The following is a 19152-nucleotide window of genomic DNA, read 5'->3' as shown; positions in this document are numbered from 1 at the left end:
GTAATAACAGGTCAGCAGTGCTCCTGTGGCTTATGAGTGATAAACATTATAGAGGGTTGCTAACAAGCTGTGCAATTAATGTGCTATGGTAATTGGACATTTATAAAACACCTTTAAATTTGTGTACCCAATTAAGTGACCAGTGAGTGTAGGGGCTTGGTAAATGTTTCTAGTAAAGTGGTGGATGACTGTATGATGGGGTCATACCTTACACATAAACAGGATCCTAATTAACTGTTAAAGGAGTATTTCATCTGAAACGCTAAGGTGTGTGATAATGAATTAGGGATAAAAACGTTATCATGACCCAGTTGAACACTTGATATTTTAGTAATTGGATGATATTTTGATCATATTAAGATTAATCTATAAATGTTTAGAATAAATGCCAATTCTGAACTGTAAATACCATAGTTTTAGCACTACTAAAAACACCTCAGAGACTCCAAGTACATGTTTTGAACAACAGATGTAGTCATATCTCGCAGTAATAATGTAGAACATTGGTCGTTTCTGCTAAGAGTAATACTTATAGAAACCTCTGTGGCGTTAACATAATTACATGGACAGAATGTCTTGATCTGGCAACCCATTTTAAAAGGCCTGTAGGTAGTTTTAAAGGGACTACTTTAGTGTTCCTCCGAGTAGGAGCAAATAGTCCTCTAATGATTCTGATATTGCGAGTTTTTTGTAACTATAATTAATTTTGCTTTCTGTACTCCAAGATGTCTGTGTTTATACGAGTCTTTAGCGATAAGATGGAAAACAAAACGCAGTTTGGTGTGTTTTTGAGACTCCTTTGCAACCTTTCTTCTTCATAGACGTCGGCCATCTTGAATTTTAATGTTAATTTCTGAGTCTACTTAAGCTATCTTGCTAACTAGCTATATATGCTTTCAATCATTTCTTTAAATTTGGATCAAAGTGGATATTCCATGGCTAAAATTCCTAATGGAAACCAAATGACTAAGTGAGTATTTCTATATTAGCCAATGAAAACCAGTTGATTCTACAAATTAGCAAGATTGCTAGTTAGCTACATGGCTAGCTAGATTAGCCATTCTCGTGAACTAGCCAGCTAGCTATCATAACAGTCATTAGCTAACTTGGCTTCTACAATTATTACATTTAGTTGTTAACTTGTTCAGACTCGGCACGTCTGTCTAATCGAAAATAACCTGCGAGAGTTAGCTAATCTATAAGTGATTGCTGACTGGACTGTGCGCTAAATTAAGTGTCTTGAGCGAGCTTGTTCGGCTACCTATCAACCAGCAGCTCCAGTCATTAGGTCGCTAGTCAACATTAGCGTTCATTCACGATACACTACATGGAATAACGGAAGAAGAAATGTTAATGATTACTTATTAACTTACGATACTAGAGGACAAAATTTTAAAATGTACAATGCTGCCCATTTAATAAGATACTCAGTCTAGTAGGTTGCTAGCTAGATTAACCTATCAGTTAGCTAACTATAACGCTAAAAAGGCTAGCAGCAAAACACGGTTTCAAGTCCACTTCGCGACGTGTGTCTGTAAACTTACCACATAATGGCGTGCAAGCGCCGTAAATTAAATACACCATCGTTTCAAGTGTAATGTACAAGTGTAATGCCGAGAAAAAATGGGACTGCAAATGTGTTTTCACGACTTTGTGAGCTTGTTGGCTAGTTAGCAATGTAATGTCAGGTAGCTAGTTAGCTCCCCTCAGCTAGCCTCTACCTGGCTGAAATATTCCAGTCCTTTCCACTTATTTACTGTTAGTTACAGGGTGGTGTTTATTTTTGTGTGTGAAAATGTCAAGTCGCATGTGCTTTGCTTGTTACTTAGTTATCTTAACTATAGTTATGTTACAGTAATGCCGTGCGATTAAAACGCATGTTTTGTGGGTTCATTTTATGACACTAACATTTTAGCCCAGTGAGACATTGCGACCATTTCTAATATTCGTCTTCTCTGCATGCTTTTATTGCTGGGTGAGTGATGTCTTGGGGTGCCAGGATAACATTCTGTTTGTAAAGTAGTGTAAACGGTGAAAGGCATTTTAGCGAGGTGTGTAGGTGCATCTGGAAGTCAAGGCACAGACAGACCCAGCACGACACATCTGGCCCTCTTTGTTCGTTCGTGCACGTCTAAAATTGGCTCGGGTGCAGACATTTGGTTTTCGCGTTCCTCCTCGGCAGAGCGACTCGATGCAACTAACCCAAGCGGTTTGCGGGTATGAAGTGGCTGGGAGGATCCAAGAACATGGTAGTCAATGGCCGACGACATGGAAGCAGGTTCAGCGATCAGCCGAGGAACCAGGGCCGTGCTCAGCATCTGCGCCACAGTAGGAGGTGCAGCCGTCGTGAGTAGCCCCAAGTTACACTAGTAACTTCATGCATGTGGAGAAAAATAAATGTCCAAACTATGCATGTCAGGAACATTAAGAAAAAAATGAAATATAAACTAAAAACGAGTAAAAATAAGTAATAAAGGCATACAATTATAAACATTTAATACAGACTTAGTTGTATATTTTGAATTGAATTGAAACAATTTTTAAAAACTATGGTGCAATAAATCATACATTCTAAAGTAACATGATGGATTTTGAGCAAGCCTTTTTGCTTTGCATGGTAATTGCATGGTAAATCTACAATGCTGGCATTGTAGGGTTTGCTCAAACCTTAAATAATGCTAGGCATTCTTAGTGTGGTTTGAATTTCTGTGTTGGACTCAAATGTACGGGCCAAAATCACTAAAGTCTGCTTGCTGTCATTGCCTGTACAACTAGATATCTAAAATCTCTTAAATATGTTGTTTTATTTACTGCCAATATGTAGAATTGTCTCATTTCTAAAGGAATTACTATTAATTACTGGGCATATCCAGGTGATGTAAAGGAAGGTTCTAGATTAATTGTGACATATCCAGGAAGGTTCCAGACTAATTGTAACATATCCAAACTGTGGCAAACTATTTATTACAACATTGATATTGAACCTTCAAGTCTTCCTTACTGTAGTCATCACTGTTTGCTCAAGACTTCTAAGCATGTTATAAAATGCTTGAAACAGGTACTCATAACGCAATGCTTCCAAAAAAGGGCAATGATCTTTTTCCAGGGATTTTAAACCTAGCTAAAACTAGTTGAAGCAAAAAACCTTTCAGTGATAAGTGCTTTAATTCTTGTATACCCAAGAGATCTGAAGTGTTTTTTCACAAAGGTGTAGTATGAACAGTACAGAGGGTCTGGCTTACTTTATCATATGCAATTGTTTTGGTTTATTAGGTTTCAGTGCTGCGCCACTGGAGGTGGAGAAGCGGCATGTCCCCTCCTCAGGGATGACTGCCAGGGAGCTGTGTGAGAATGATGACCTAACCACAAGCCTAATTCTAGATCCGTATCTTGGATTTCAGACCCATAAGATGAATACCAGGTAACTGAAAGTCTAGGGCCAGTGTCCACAGATATGAATTAAGCAGAGTATTTGACAGAATTGTGAATCACTTTGGAAATTATTTTTAATTCAGGTTTAGGCAATCTTGGTCAGGGAAACTGGTTGCCAAAGTATTAGTGCTGTATTATGTCCTAATTCTTTGTTTGAACTTGATTTTAGTTGTGGTGGCACTTAACAATACAGTTCGATTTCATGTTTTTATTGTGAACAGGTTTCGACCAATTAAAGGAAGACAAGAGGAACTAAAGGAAATTATAGAACGTTTCAAAAGACACAATAATCTGGAAAAAGCCTTTAGGGCCTTAACCTCTGGAGACTTGTCAAGAAATCATTTTCTCCCCAAGACCAAGGCTGAAGAGAAACTCTTTAAACAGCATGTACGCTCTTTGAAACTTTAAAAAAAAAAATTTATCGGCACCTTCGTTTACATGTAGAAAATGTTAAACGTTCTTGTCTTTTTTTTCTTTTTTTTTTAGGTCTTTGTTTATCTACGCATGTTTGCCAGTGACAGTGGTTTTGAAATATTACCTTGCAACCGATATTCATCTGAGCAAAACGGAGCCAAAATAGTTGCAACAAAAGAATGGTATGAAGATCATTAAGATTTTTCCATCTGCCGTTTTTAATTTTCCAGATTTTCCATAACCGTTATAACTTTAGTGCAGTTTACTGTTTTCCGTCTGTGTTTTCCTGCTACTACAGGAAGAAGAATGATAAAATCGAATACTTGGTTGGTTGTATTGCTGAGCTGTCAGCAAATGAAGAAGGCTTGTTGCTACGCCATGGCGAGAATGACTTCAGCGTCATGTACTCCACTCGCAAAAACTGTGCCCAACTGTGGCTTGGACCTGCAGCTTTTATTAACCATGGTACATTAACAGCACACATGTACACGTTTATCTTGGAGGAGTGGTGTGCAGCATTCGTTTTGAATTTTGGAAAAATGTTAATTGCTCCTTTTAACACCAATTATCCCTTAATTTCAGATTGCCGGCCAAATTGTAAGGTAATCATGTGTTCGTTATCTCTAAAGTTTATGTAGTGTGTGTCAGAGATGTGAAATTTGACTGAAACCTCTTCTGTTTTTCACAGTTTGTGTCTACTGGCCGAGACACAGCTTGTGTCAAAGTTCTCAGAGATATTGAGCCAGGAGAAGAAATCTCCTGTTACTATGGTGATGGCTTCTTTGGAGAAAACAATGAATTTTGCGAATGCTACACATGTGAACGGTATAGTGTCTGTGTTCCTTTAGGTTGTAAGGTGCTTGGAATATTTGCATGTTAAAATGTGCTGAATTAACCATTTTAAATTGTTTGCAGACGTGGTACTGGTGCTTTCAAATCCAAAATGGGGCTCCTTGTGGTGGTCCCAGTTATTAACAGTAAATACGGCTTGAGAGAGACTGACAAACGCCTCAACAGGCTAAAAAAACTGCGGGAAGGGAGTGGGAACTCGGACAGCCAGTCTGTCGGCTCGGGCACAGATGTGGACTCTCAGGATTCACCAAAAATACATTCATGTAAGACCAGTTGTCAAATTGTTCTTAATTATTACTTTTATGGTTTTAAAGTGTCCACACTCAATTTTGTTTCACATAGTTTAGTCAGGAAGTAGCTTAACTATCGTGTAAAAGATTTCCAGCATCCTTGTTTTTCAGTGCAAGGAGTCTGTAGGTGGCACCCTGTGAGGCTGACTCAGTCAATGGCTTATGTGAAGGCACAAAAGAAAAAGGCTGTTCATATGTTTAATAACACCTCTTAAAAGCTTCTCCTCCAGCTTTGAAGAATGCACAGTCAGCTTTGAGAATTTACCGCAGCTGTACAATCTTGTCTGTCCTATCATGTAATTGTGTGTCTGTGCGCGAGAGTGTGTGTGTGTGTGTGTGTGTGTGTACTTCATTTCTCTGATTAGTTTTTTTTTTTATCTTGATGTTAGCGTCTAGGAAAAGGACGGCCGCTAGTAGAAGACTGAGTAAAACCAGGACTCATGCCGACCAGTCTCTCTCAAGAACTTACACATCTACCTCACCATCCAAACAAAGTCAAACTAATAACAGGGTACCAAAGAGACTCAAATCAAAACCCTCAAAGCCTTTGCTCACAAACATAAGACTGAGGAGCCAAAGCAGAGGGGCAGAGGTGAAGGCATCTGCTAAAGTGGTTACGGGCCCTACGAAGCTCAAAGCTCAGATCTGCAGAGATGTCCCTGTTAAAAAAGAGAGAGACTCGCTTTCAACTCTTCAGTCGCTGCGATCTAGGGAGTGCTTTACACAGCATGTCGCAACAGAACACAATCAGCAGTCGTTAAAATGTCCCACAGCATTTCAGACTGATCAGACTTGCACTTATAGAACTCGAAGGTCAATCAGGACTTTGCTAAAGGCACAGGATGGTGACAGCATTAAGGTTGAATCAAGCACTTTTGAAGAGCAGGGCCCCATGCCAGATGGTGTAGTCATTAAAACCGAGCCAGCTGACCTGGAGGAATACCTTTCTCATGGACTGAAGTCAAGCGAGCCTGAATCAGAAGGCCAATACTTCAGTAAAGTTTCTCACTCACGAAGTGGCCAGTTTGCTCGGCTACAGCTGGACAGGATGATAAAGAGGGAGGACTCGAGCAGGGAGGATTCAAGCAGTGGCTCTTTCACGGCAGCCTTTTTGTCAGCTCCGCAGACTGATCTTAAGTCAGTCTTGGATCCACAGAGTGTCATGGACCGAGTTAAAGTGGTGCCAGGGTTTCCCGAAAGGCCTGGACGTTATAATGCTGTGACAAACAGGGGCAAGCACAAGAAGGACAAGTCCAAGGGCAGCAGTCGGGGTCTGGGGAGGGGGAGAGGGAAGAAGAAACGGCGAATAACACGCTACGACGCACAGCTAATTCTGGAGAATAGCACGGGAATACCCAAGCTGACCCTGCGCCGCCGCAGGGACAGCAGCAGCAGCAAGTCCAAGGAGACTCCCCAGGCAGACGCAGACTCTTCCAAGATGAGCCTCAAGCTTAGCGATATGGACAAGGGTAGCGCTTATGTAGCCAAGCTAAACAAGGGCTTTAGCCCTGCTGCGCACTCAAGCTCCACCAAACTGAAGATCCAGCTTAAGCACGAAGCCTGCGAGCACTTGGTGACACCCAGCTGTCTTGGCGAGGCCGCCCTCAACGGGACGAGTTCTCCTGAACCTTTGCAGGGCGGAGCACAGAATGGAAGTTACAGACACAGACATGTGATTGAGCAGTCTTCATCCGAGGAGGATGAGGAGTTTGAAGATGATTTCATCCCGCTTCCACCAGCGAAACGTCTTCGTCTCATTGTTGGGAAAGATTCCATAGACATAGATATCTCCTCCAGGAGAAAGGATCAGTCACTGAGGCTGAGTGCATAAGCTCTGAGGGTAACATTCAGCCCCAAATGTACATCTAGTTCCTGTCAAGTCTATGTTGATTTTAGAAATAAATCACTGAACAGAAAACACACAAACCCCCCCCCCCCCTGTAAATAGTTAATGGAATTTAATCTGTATATTGTTAAAATAATGCACTTCAGTTTTGATGTTGAAATGGACATTGCTATTGTAAAAGGTTTGTATAGTGTAATTAATTACCTGTGTACAGACATAAGATAATTATGTGATGTCAGTCTGATGCTCAGACTGCTGTCTGTTATTTTTAACAGTTTTTTTTTTTTTTCCTGGAATCACTTGGGGAAACAAATCTATGATCGGTCTTATAGTACCATGTGAGGTTTTGTTTATTTTTGAAGAACGACACACGTGCACAGTTGCTGTCATTTACTCGTTCTACCCACTGAACATTGGCCCACGAGGAACTTTCTCTCTCTCTCCTTTCTCACTTCATACTATATTCCAAACGTTAGCTTTTGATTACACATGCCTTTGGTTCCATGTTTGCATAGAATGGCTATCACATTTGCTCTTTTTTTGTTTTGTCACGTTTGTCAGTGCTTGTGATGTGGTTGAATACATGCATTGAATGCAGGTGCTTGCATGTAGGACCTGACCACTGTAGAAAAGTGACATTCTTTGCTTCCATGCCTCACTGAACCTCTTCTTCACCTCAACACATTCCACACATAGTGAAAATGGAAGTTGCATTTATGTTTTGAGCATTTTAATTGCCTTGTGCTTAGGTGGATCTTTTTAAAATTTGTGTTATAATTTGGACTTGAAATCATGAGGTTTTTGCCTGTAGGCACCATCAAATATGCTTAAGATTATTTATTAGATCACTACATTCTAGTGTATAAAAATTCAGCATGTTAATATTTGTGTATAGGTTTGTCATTATTACGACATGAATTTGAAAACTTTTTTTTTTTTTTTTTTTTATGGAGGAAGATTTATCTGATGACATTATTCTACATCTTATTCTGCAACTCTGTAATATGGCATTAGTTATTGTTAAATCATCATTTGTCTTTGTCTACCATAGTCTTAGACCTGTTTTAAACACAAGAGAAGAGCGCTGGAAAGTTACATAAACTCAGTCTCCTAGGAGGTTTTTTTTGTTGTTGTTTTTTGGGTTTTTTTTAATTAAAAAAAACCAAAACTTTTAAAGCCAAGGAACATTTTTAACACAGAGATCCCTGGTACTTTTTTTATTGATTCTGGCAGTGTTTTAACATTAAACCATACATTTGTTGTACCTTTTTAATCACAGCATGTACTGTCTGCCATTGTAACTGGTATCAGACACAATGTATTTTGAATTGTATAGTTGTGAGATTGAAAGAAGAGGCTGTTATCAGTTGTCAGATAGCACAAGTTGCCTTACGATGGCCCTGAGATCCCAGCCTTTTGGGACTGGGTACACACTTGGGTGGATTTTCTTTGGGTTTATTCTCTGTTACTCCTGATCTTCTGTCTGTAATAATGTGTATTTTTTTAATGGCAACAGAGAAGCTGGGAATCAATGTTTAAACATATCAAGTAATGCTTAGAGATGAATGTTTTGTTCATATCACCAGCAGCTATGAACTGGACTAGATGTTGTCTTCCCGGTTTCCATTGCACCATCTCTCCTCTGGTGCACCATTTGTGATCTGAGGTTACCTGTTACAGCTCAAAATCTAAAGCGTGTGAGTAGATGTTTATTAGGGCATGGGGTACAATTTAAATAGAATTTTCTAAGCAGACAAGAGGTTATCACCCTCCATTTAAAACCATATTCTGTTATTTAACAGTTTTGAATACTTGAAATTAAGATAAAGTCCTTTTGCAAAAATAAGTTTAATGCTCTGAGTCTGTGTAAATATTTACAATAGTGTGTTTTGCATGCTAAGAAAATAACGGATGAGCTGAGATTGATGCTGTAGGGTGCTTCCAGAGCTAGGGCCAAACAGCTGCCAGATACTTCATGTTTTTATATTTATCTGTGAGATGGGGATGAAATGGATGTCTCAGACCACTAATAGGAAAACACAGTGTATATTTAAACTGTTTCTATGTCAAGTGCTTCTGGGTACAGTAGCCATGCTATGCTGATGCTTCCACTGTCTGGTGCCACTAGTCAGAAATCAGGGTGTTAAAAGGTTATATTATGTAAAAAGTACATTTTTTACACATACACGCACCTACACACTCTGTCTGTCTCTCTCTCTCTCTCTCTCTCTCATATATAAAAAAAAAAATATATATATATATATATATATATATATAATATATTATAAAGGAAATTTATCCACAAGAAAGCCATTTGGTGGAGCTGTTTCTCTCTCTGTGGCTCTTGACCAATAAGCCGTCATACCTCATATAGTTCCAAGCTACCTAGTTTGGTAGCATTATTGCATTGAGAGATTTGTCTTCATACATCTCTTTCCTACTTTTTCTGCCACATGACGATTACAAACTGAATTTGTTTGTTTTTGCCAAGTCAGGTTTTTTTTTTTTTTCCCCCCAAATAGTTGAGTGTTCATCCTTAGGATGTATGCCACAATCTGTAGCATATGTAGACATACATAAATACAGTTTAAAATGTACTCTGGTTGGGCATTAATATGGTTTACCAGTATAAGCCGTCACTAATTGTTTTTGCGCACTAGTATTTGCATTGTGGGATGAAGGCATAGGAGACATTTTCTCTCATGCTTGACGTGGATCAGGGCTTTGTTTCCAGATGTACTCCATACACCTTTTCATCATCATCATCTTTCATACTTTTACATACTGTAGGAACTATGCAGTGTGTAATTTGCATATGTAAATCCCTATTTTTCCGAGTTCACGTCCTGTGTAGAGCTGAAGCTAGGGTGCTGTCTTCTACTCACCTCACCAAGAAAAGGAGGTCAGGAATGTGATTTTTGCTGCAATGTTTTATTTTATTATTTCTTTTATATGGTAAGAAAAAACGAAACAAACCCCATCAACTTCTGTAACAACAACAAAATGTGCAGGCGGGTTATCCCAGAACTACACCTCACCATCTAAGAAAAGGCAGGCTCAGGTTTTATATGAGATGCTTCATGCCTTCTCATATCTGCCCAGTGGTGCTTATTTTGTGGTTTTGTCCAGTTCGGATGCAGTCATGGCAGACAGACACAAAAGCTAAACCAGAAGCACTATGTGGGCACCACTGTGGGTAGGATTAGTGACACCTGCTGATTAGCGAGTTGCATTTCAGTTGCATTAGTTGCTTACTTACCTTTTTGCTCAATAAGAACTTGCTGTAGAGCCAGACTGTTTGTTTAAATAAAAGACAACGGCTCTGCGCAGTAACCGCCACCTCTGTGACTGTTCTATACAGTACTGATAACCCTAGTAAAAGCTTTCAAGGTTTGCTGTGATGATTTCTGCGCCATACGTTAAGACAATCTGATATTCTGTACTGGATATCTTTTTACAGTGTTGGTTTCCAGTCTTAGTTTTCTGTTTAAAGTCTGATTGAGAAAATAAATAGCCTTATTTATTTCCCACAGTCCTGCTGGAGCATTTTTTGTAGCTGTAGTAACAACTGCGTGGTCCGGTGGTGACTTTGCAGCAGCGAGAATGGATGTATTTGCTTGTTTTATTGTTCCCCTGTTGTGGCTGCAAATGGTGGTGCTTCCAGTCTCCTGCTGACTGTGGCAGACCCCTTTCATCCCACCTGCCCACCACTGTGCCACTGGAGGCTGTTGCCATGGAGATGTTCCCAGTTTCTTATCACTCAGATTCTCCGCATTACAGAATCGCTCACTATAAATAGGAGACATGCATAAGATGTTCTTAAATGCTTTAATGCTTCAATTTAGGTAGAATATCCAAAGTGAATGCATGTTATTTTCTAATTTTTATTTAGATTTGTTCAATATGTGGGAATTTAATTGTATGTTGTATGTATGTATGTATGTATGTATGTAATGATTAAGTGTTATGGTCTGGTGTAAAAACTTTAATTGTGCAGGTGACCTTTTCCTGCCTCCCCATAGTGTTGGTGTTAAACAGTGGATTGACATTCTTTTCCTCTCCAAAGTGCCCTTCTGACACACAGTGATGACATTTTCAGCAAAGGGGTGTAGCATAAAGCAGGGTTTGAACGGTTGGTGATTATCACAGCTGCAGAATGATTGGCATCCTGGGCCAAGTGTCACACAGCTACTGGTTTCAGGTGGGGCTGTTGTCTAGGCATGGGGCAATTAAAGTGACAGGATGACTAAGCTAACAGGGAGTGCTGATAAAACTCCAGAACCTGTCACTGAGCAGGTGTTTTTTGTTTGTTTTCCTGGCTGGTTTTATGAAGAAGTTGGTTTTATTCTCACCATTTTCAGATTTTGCTGTGAGATTACTGTTTTTATGGCTATTTGCAACTTGTGGGGTTCAGGAGTGTGTTGATGAAAATGATAAATGATAAATGTAACTTTTTTTTTTTTTTAGTTGGAAAAACTTCTTTGCCTCTGGCCAACAACCAAACAAACAGAAGAAAGCAGTCGTGTTTGTTTTATGTGAGTGGGTTTCAAAATGCAGGATAATTTTTATTATTATTTTTTTCCATCTTTTTACATTAATTGTCTGGATGTCTTCTTTCATAAATTGTCATCTACTTCTTTTTTACTGTATGATTTCACATTTGTCTCCACAATCAGTAGCACTGAAGGAAGTGGAATTTAACTTTGCTCTGCATTTTTGCTTGTATTTAGGTTTGGATGTATTAAACTCACTGAGGGCGTGTTTCGCTACGTGCCTCATATGCTGTAGAATTGCTCTCAGAGCACTTCTCATGAATAGAGAGGGGGAATGTTCACCCCTCAGCAGAAATTACGAGAAATTGCAACCTTCAAAGTCTAATTACTGCATTTAACACCATAATTATTTATGAGCACAATTAATAACTGCCATAGTACATATTCTTTTTATTCAGGAGCATGAAGGAAGCACCAGAATATTACTAAAGTACAAGTAGGAACACAAGAAATATTTTACACACACATACTTTATTTTACATTACTGATAAATGCGTCCTCAGCCTGGCACCCCCCACCCCCCAACACACACACATCTAAGATGTGTTGAGACAGAAAAAGCACTTATTTCTACAGGATATAAGTGCCTTGTTTTAAGATATCTGCATGTTATGACTGGTCTGTGATTCATTCAATAAGAAAGGAAGCTCTTTGTTAAAGCAAGCCATTACTGAGTCCCTGTGGTATCTTGTGAACAGTATGAGTAAGTCATGCATTCTCCGCCTTCTCCCCTCACAAGTAGCGGTAGGAATTACACAGCCATCTACTCCACTGATGAGCTGATGTAATTCTTGCGATTTCTGTATTCTTAGCTACAGGTTGGGTAGGGATATTCCACATGGATATTCTTTGTGTTTATCCCTAGTATTCCTGCATCAAAATTAATATCCACCCTGTATATGTGTATTCCCTAATCAACTTTAACTGTACTAAACCAAAAGGCTAGTAATTTAATCACACAGTGACTTCTTAAACAGAGCATATATCATTCTGCTATAAACCAGTACAAGTGGCTCCAGGCTACGTCTGTCTGCGTGGTCTCAGATAAAGAAAGCTGGGGTGATTTATTTAAGGTTTTTCAATCTCTTGATGTCAGAGAAGGATAAATACTAAGTAAATATGACGAACAAAAACAAAACCTCAGAACAAGGGTTCCCAGCCCTGCTCCATGGAGCTCTGAAGCACCCAAAGGTTTGGTTCCAACCCTAGTACAACTAAACCTTCACCAAGTGATGTCTCTAAGGTAGTGTCTCCACCAAATATGCTGCATCTTTGTTGATGCTAAATACCTGGAAGAACCAGATTCTATTTGACCTTGACTGGGCACTTCTGCATCAGCAGTCATACCTGTTCTGTTATACCAACATTTCCATTAATAAACATACCAATGACTGAATACATTTACCACCATTGCAAACACTCTCTTTTTCACATGGTCAGTCAAGTCTTCTTAATATATCATTCAAATTAGAGTTATGTTTCTGGACATCATGAGGACAGTCGATGAATGAGTGAATGACGACGCACCTTTACTGATCAATGACTCACCTTGAGCGCCGCAGTCAATCGCTGCATGTACAACAGAGAAACGGAAACCATCATAGATCTGTTTCCCTATCCGCACATGTCCTCCATGTACTTAGGACCTCATAGCCAGGCCTTGGATTAAATTGTGATGTCAGTGGTTATGCATCATGTATTTTTAGTCTGGGTTTAGGACTAATCTTGGTGTGGGAAACCAGTATGTAGTCACCACATGCTTAGGGTTTATGAATTTAGATACATTTATAGGAAGCTCTTATTTGTCTGTTTTTTGCTTGTCTTCATTATTTTTCTATTGATAGTCATGTTTTAAAAGCTTATTGAAATTTAACAGTGATTGACAAAGAGGACCTGCTCAAGTCAAATCACCTGTAATCATCTATGAAGTCATTGTTTTCATTATTTTATGAACGTTCGAGTAGTTCAGTGGGTTTAACAGCGCTCCGGACCTCATAACGAATTTACATGTCTTTTAATCTTTAATCTTAGTGCGCATACACCACCATAACAACATTTAAGAACAATAACGGTGCAAGTCTACGGGTTTGTGCTGCCCTCGAACTCCACCACTTACGGTAGAGCAACACAAAGCGCGCGAACGGTTCTCCTCGCGTCATTACGGTAAACTTTTCGCTCGTGCGGGATTGTCGGTTGCCAAACTGAAGCAGGGCGATGTGAAACATTTCCTCAGAAACGAAGGATTGGGTTTTGTTGGTTTTTTTTTTTTACCGAAAAGCGCAAAGGTATGTATTTCTGTTTATATTATTATTTTTGGAGTAACTACGACGAGCTGTTTTCCGTGTGAAACGGCGGACACGTTCCTCCGTAATCTGACAGTTTTGAAAAGTCTGGTGTGACTTTACCGTTAACGACTAAGCGGGCGGCTATCACCAGGTGAAGACTTTCATAGGTGGTCCCGGCATCCTTTTACAGCCTTTTTCTTTCATCTTTTATGGACCGCTGCGAGTCAGAAAATGTTGAATGTTTAACTAAGTTGTTGTATGAATGTTAAACTGTGGATGGGGAGGCATTCGTAGGCAACGTGATAGTTAGGTAAGATAAGATAAGATAAGATCTGGAAGCTTACAGCTGAGAGCAGTTAGTGCTGCCGTGTTTTCTTTATGATTACCAGACTGTGATTAGGTTTGTGTTATGTTTAGCTCATTTGTTAGGCCTATGTTATGCAGTTTGACTCATACACACAGAACCTGTGCTTTACGCCTATATCTGTTTATATTCTTATCTCATCCAATTGCTTTATTTAACATTTGAAAAATAGCTCTTAATTGCAAAAGTTTTCCTCTCACTCACTAATATTTGTTCACCATATTTCATTACTAAGCTAGGTGTCTTTCCTCGATCAATGCTTTTTATTGCGTTTATGTATAGGTGAAGGTGTGAAGGTTCAACATGAACGTGTTTCGCCATCATTCAGTCCTTGTGTACACAGTTGTACAAACAGGGCATCCTTGATTGGGAACGGCGTTGAAACAATTGTTACTTAGGTCCGGCCTGTGCCTAGGATGCTCTGGTTATAAGATAGCTACTGTGTTAATGTGCTGTGTTAATATAGCGCCTGGGCTAAAGTAGGAGTTTTTAAAGATGTGTCTAAATTGCCTGTACATTCGAGATACAGGGAGCATTTGACTGTGACACATGACCAAACTGAGATTTTGTTTTAAGACAGCTAGTTGTCATTTTAGAGATATAAAATTACATTTTACGTGTGTGTGTGTGTGTGTGTGTGTGTGTGTGTGTGAGAGAGAGAGAATTTTCATATCTGGTACATGTTGGAGGCTTGACAGTTCGCCTTGTATGTATGTATGTATGACACTTTGAGTCATTCTGTCATGTGTATATACAGAAATAGTGGCATATCTATATTGTCATTAATTGAGAATCAGCATAGGCCGAAGGTTGTGTATTTATTTATTTATTTATTTATTTATTGTTTTATTTTTATACAAAGTTTTGTTTTTTGATTACCTGTGTACATTTAGTTGATACATTTATTAATATAAAATAAATGCACTGCAGACAATAAGGGTTAAATAAATGTCCATATAAGTTCAGAAATTTTGAATTATTCATTGAGATGTTAAAAATTTATTTAAATTGTAGAATTTATAAGAAGGGGGGGGGGGATATCGAAATGGGCCACCATGCTCTCTAAATATTGGCATCAGCGTCTAAAAAAACAATATCGGTTCACCCCTAATTAGGAGGAGTGTAAGTGCTCAGATTGGCCCTTCTGCTGTAGCCATGTCTCCTGAGATGTAAGTGAATGGTTCACTTCCACTGAACTGACAGCAGTGTTTTGTTGGGGCTTTGGTACCATTTGTCACAGAAAGTAAACTGAATATCGATGTCTGGTTTACGGGGATTGTTGTCATTTTGATTAGTCTCTGTAAATTTCAACTTCATGTAAAAAAAAAAAAGGAATTCTTTATGGTGATCAGATTTACTGCTGAGCAATTAAGCATGGCCATTTTGAATTGTTTATTCTAAAATCAAAGTGTTCAGTAAGTGTTCCCAAGAAAAAGCTGATGCACAAGCATAATGTTTAAGTCTGTAATGTTGCAATGTGTTGCTTGGAAGCCATTTTTGAGTATGTCACGGATTGCCTAATTACCATTGCCATAGTAATCATTATCATTCAATTAATGTTTTGACTATGACAATGGAAGTGTTTGGCTCTGCTGTGTCCAATCAGCAAATGTTCTAAAAATATTCTTAGTGTGACTTTCCACAAAAATGCAGAAAACCACTTTATCATTTACTTTAGTTTTTTGCTGCTTTGAAAAGTACAGGCCCAGTGGTTGAGCACAAGTCAGGTCTGTTTCCTGGAAGCACAATGGGTGGAAATGGGCTGATGATAAGTACAGTTACTGTGTACTTGTATTTAAAGTTGCTTTGGCTTAATTTAAACTGGGCTCTCTCTGCCATCTAAGTAAAGGAGCCTCAGAAACATATTTGGTTTTGTGCTGTCCATAGTACTGCTGGTGTGTGTGCGTGTGCGTGTGCGTGTGCGTGTGCGTGTGCGTGTGCGTGTGTGTGTGCGTGTGTGTGTGTGTGTGTGTGTGTGTGTGTGTGAGAATTTTGATATCTGGCACATGTTGAAGGTTTGACAGTTCGCCTTGTATGACATGTATGTATGACACTTTGAGTCATTCTCTCATGTAAATGTCAAGGCCGATGAATTCAGCCCCAGAGCTTATTTGAGACACTGGATAGCGCCCTTGAGATGTGGGCTTGCTGTAAAATTCAGAGTAAATTTAAGCTGTGTGTGTGTGTTTGTTTCCTTGCTTGAACCCAGCAAATGTAATGTTCTAATGAGAAAACATTGCTTCAGTTATGCAAGCTCTGTCTTGTTTTGTCATGGCATATTGTCAAATATGACTTCAGGGTGTTGAGCAGTCCAAAACAAACTGGGTTGTTTGAAGAGTTCTACTAATGATTTTCCAAGAGAATTTAGGTTATATTCACTTTACCAACCTGAAGTGACTTAAATCTGATTTTTTTTTTCAGGGCTGTGTGGAGACACAATTCTGATCTTTTCAAATCAGATTTGAGTCATTCATATATGGACTTAGTTTGGATTTGTATCCAGTTTGTGGCCATGACATATGAGGACTGCTGGATCTGAAGTCATATGGTCTTTCCCCTATATGTTTGCACATAGTGTTGTCATCTTCAGTTCAGCACCAGCAGCTCCAGAGGGCTGGACTTGCCCCCCTCCAGAGCCAAATGCAGACGAGGGCGTGTACCACTCAAAAATTGAAACAATGCTGCCAGTCTGCAGAGCTGGTTTATAAGGAGCCTATCCTGTCCACTTCTTTCTCCTCCCATTATATCAAAAAATGACTGCAAAAAGCCAAAGGGCACCTTGGAGAATGGTTTTGCACCATTCACCCCCATTCATTATGGACTCTGTTAGTGTAGACAGGCAAATGGGTTGGCATCACCATACTGTTTCAGCATTGCGTTGTCTGTCAGTCATTGACAATGGACAACGGTATTGTCTGTCTGTCAAACCCTAAAGAATACATGCGGTACCATCACACCCATTTTGCCAGTCTTAATACTGTGAGGCATCTCACACGCACACACAGTTTTTTGTTGGTGGTGTTGCAGGTGACTCAAAAATATATAAATGTGTGTGCATGTGCACCGATTCGGAGGACAGATTCGTTCACACACATAGGTCACTTTCAGTTATTCACTGCCAAGAAATGCAGAAAATCAGAGTAGAGCAGTGAGGCTGGAAATGTGAATTGCCTTTTTGAGTGTTAAGTGATTTGAGAATGCCCTTAGAGCTTTGGTGTGTGAGAGAATGCTCTCTCATTAACCAACCTGTGAACCCTATGCATTTACTCGGAAGGAATGCAAGAGTACTACAGGATTATCTCACACAAATCAGACATGAGCGTTATGCCCCTCACCAGAAACCGCTATAAATCTTTCCTCTCTGCGACCTTGTGTTTGAAGTGATTAAAATAGTTTCTAGTACATTTCAGTAACTATTTTGTCTTCTTTCAAGCTGAAGAAATGTGACTTCTGGAATTAGTGACGTTCCTCCACCCACGTGTATTTCAGTTCCCACATTGGTTGAGCTTTATAGCTTAATGAAACCAGTTTAACTAAACAATGCAAATTTAGACGGTTGCTTAGAGTTAATCAAAACAGTAAGGGTGTGAGGTGAGAGGTCATTAAACAAGCACACACTATATTACATGGAATGCTCTGGTACTTTTGCCAGAATCACCAAGAAGGGTGTGTGCTGTGCTCCACAGAGTAAAACATTAACAGCTTGGTTCAGGATAGTGACTCTGAACATGAAGGATCTTGGCAGCACTGGACTAGGAGGTGACTCTAATCCCCTCATCAGGGGACTTCTATGGGAGATTGGTTTTAGATGTCTGACACTGTCATTGTTTTATTTCTTTACTGTGTGGGTTTGTGTAAATGCACACACATCAGCCAGAAGGCTTGAATTGCCAAGTTCGCACAGTGTCTGACATCAGGATGTGCGGTGAGATCTGTGCGATTTCTGTTTCTGTTGTGGCATGTACCACATTTTTGGAATTCTAGGTAATTACTAATAAATTTGTGTGTACATATTTTTTGTATTGGTTTTAAAAGGAAGCAGGGTTACTGTCACCACAAGCGCATGAAATTTCCCAGGTGGCAGATAATCACCGAGTTGACAATTGGCATTCTGTTCCACAAAATACCAATGAATTCACTTCGTTATTAGCCATACTGGCAAATAGAGTTGCAATTTTGTCAAGCGTTGCTTAATAGATCTAATAATTCAAATTAATTAATTGGTTGTTCTATTGTGTATCGAAATGTCAGGAGTCTTCAGAGGGTGTGCAGTATGCCCACATTGTTGGCACCTAGGCCCTGTCTGCACTTTTTAAATTGAATAAAAAATAATGGAACATCTTGAGATTTACAGTAGAAAGCCTAGTTGAAGTCTTTTCCTGAATAACTGAAGCAGGTCTTGGGTGTCACTTTGTGTGGTACGTGTGTGATATTTTGACAGTAAATGTTGTTGTTGAATAGTTTTCTTAAGATGTTTGTTCACCATATTTATAATTATTTTGGTATTTTCTTTTCAAAATCTCATTTTAGCATCAGAACTACATGTCTGTCTAAAGTTTTTGACATCTCCCAGGGAAAAAAAAAACATCTTTTAAGCTCAGTTTTCTTAATCTGTTAAAGAGCTGTGTTGAAGTTGACTCCAAATGCTAACCCAGACTGGGTGTCCAGGAAAACCCCCAGTGCTGAATTGCCACCTGCAGTGTTCATTAGTCCAACTGGACCCACATGAGGACTGTAGGAGTTAACTCAACAGTACAGACTTTACTCTGTAGACTACAGCCTTTTGTGTGGGATTCTACAGGAGTAATTGAATGGTGAAGATGCATCCATGGTGCTTAGCTGGGAAATGCTGCTCCTGTCTCCAAAGAATTCCTCAGGGTCTAGCAGGGAATGGGTCAATATCCCGATCAATACAGCTGATTAAGACCGTGTCTGTATGACCACTGGCAGGCTGCATTAGACCCTCACATTTAGAAAAGGGATGCAGTCATTAGGAAACATGGACATCAAGATGTAAGGGGTTACATTTTGAAGTAAAGCTGGAGAACTCCAAATGAACTGCCAAACAGATTAGATGAAGGTTTTGGATGTTTACTCTGTAGTCCTTCTTGCCCAC

At 39.4% G+C, this 19152-nt stretch overlaps 2 protein-coding genes across 3 annotated transcripts in view; both read left to right on the top strand.

The window, feature by feature from the left end:
* Nucleotides 1–592: 592 nt before the first annotated feature.
* LOC113575774 (histone-lysine N-methyltransferase KMT5B-like) lies at nucleotides 593–7947 on the top strand. Its single transcript, XM_027007470.3, has 10 exons — nucleotides 593–970; nucleotides 2183–2346; nucleotides 3274–3421; nucleotides 3654–3819; nucleotides 3919–4028; nucleotides 4145–4311; nucleotides 4429–4448; nucleotides 4535–4671; nucleotides 4762–4961; nucleotides 5378–7947. Exons 2-10 carry the CDS (start codon nucleotides 2220–2222, stop codon nucleotides 6817–6819), a joined length of 2517 nt encoding a protein of 838 aa, XP_026863271.2. The 5' UTR covers nucleotides 593–970; nucleotides 2183–2219; the 3' UTR covers nucleotides 6820–7947.
* A 5598-nt stretch (nucleotides 7948–13545) lies between these two features.
* tp53i11a (tumor protein p53 inducible protein 11a) overlaps nucleotides 13546–19152 on the top strand; it is a 29459-nt gene continuing 23852 nt past the window's right edge. The window contains exon 1 of one of the 2 annotated variants that reach the window (XM_027007475.3): nucleotides 13546–13672. The gene's annotated coding sequence lies outside the window, so the exon portion shown is untranslated. The remainder of the gene's footprint in view (nucleotides 13673–19152) is intronic. The other variant, XM_081709036.1, reaches the window with a different exon arrangement.

This window comes from Electrophorus electricus, chromosome 3 (assembly GCF_041902795.1).
Source record: "Electrophorus electricus isolate QZ-2024a chromosome 3, ASM4190279v1, whole genome shotgun sequence".
Taxonomy (NCBI): domain Eukaryota; kingdom Metazoa; phylum Chordata; class Actinopteri; order Gymnotiformes; family Gymnotidae; genus Electrophorus; species Electrophorus electricus.
The sequence above is the reverse complement of the archived record's forward strand: the minus strand, read 5'-3'. Positions and strand labels throughout refer to the sequence as shown.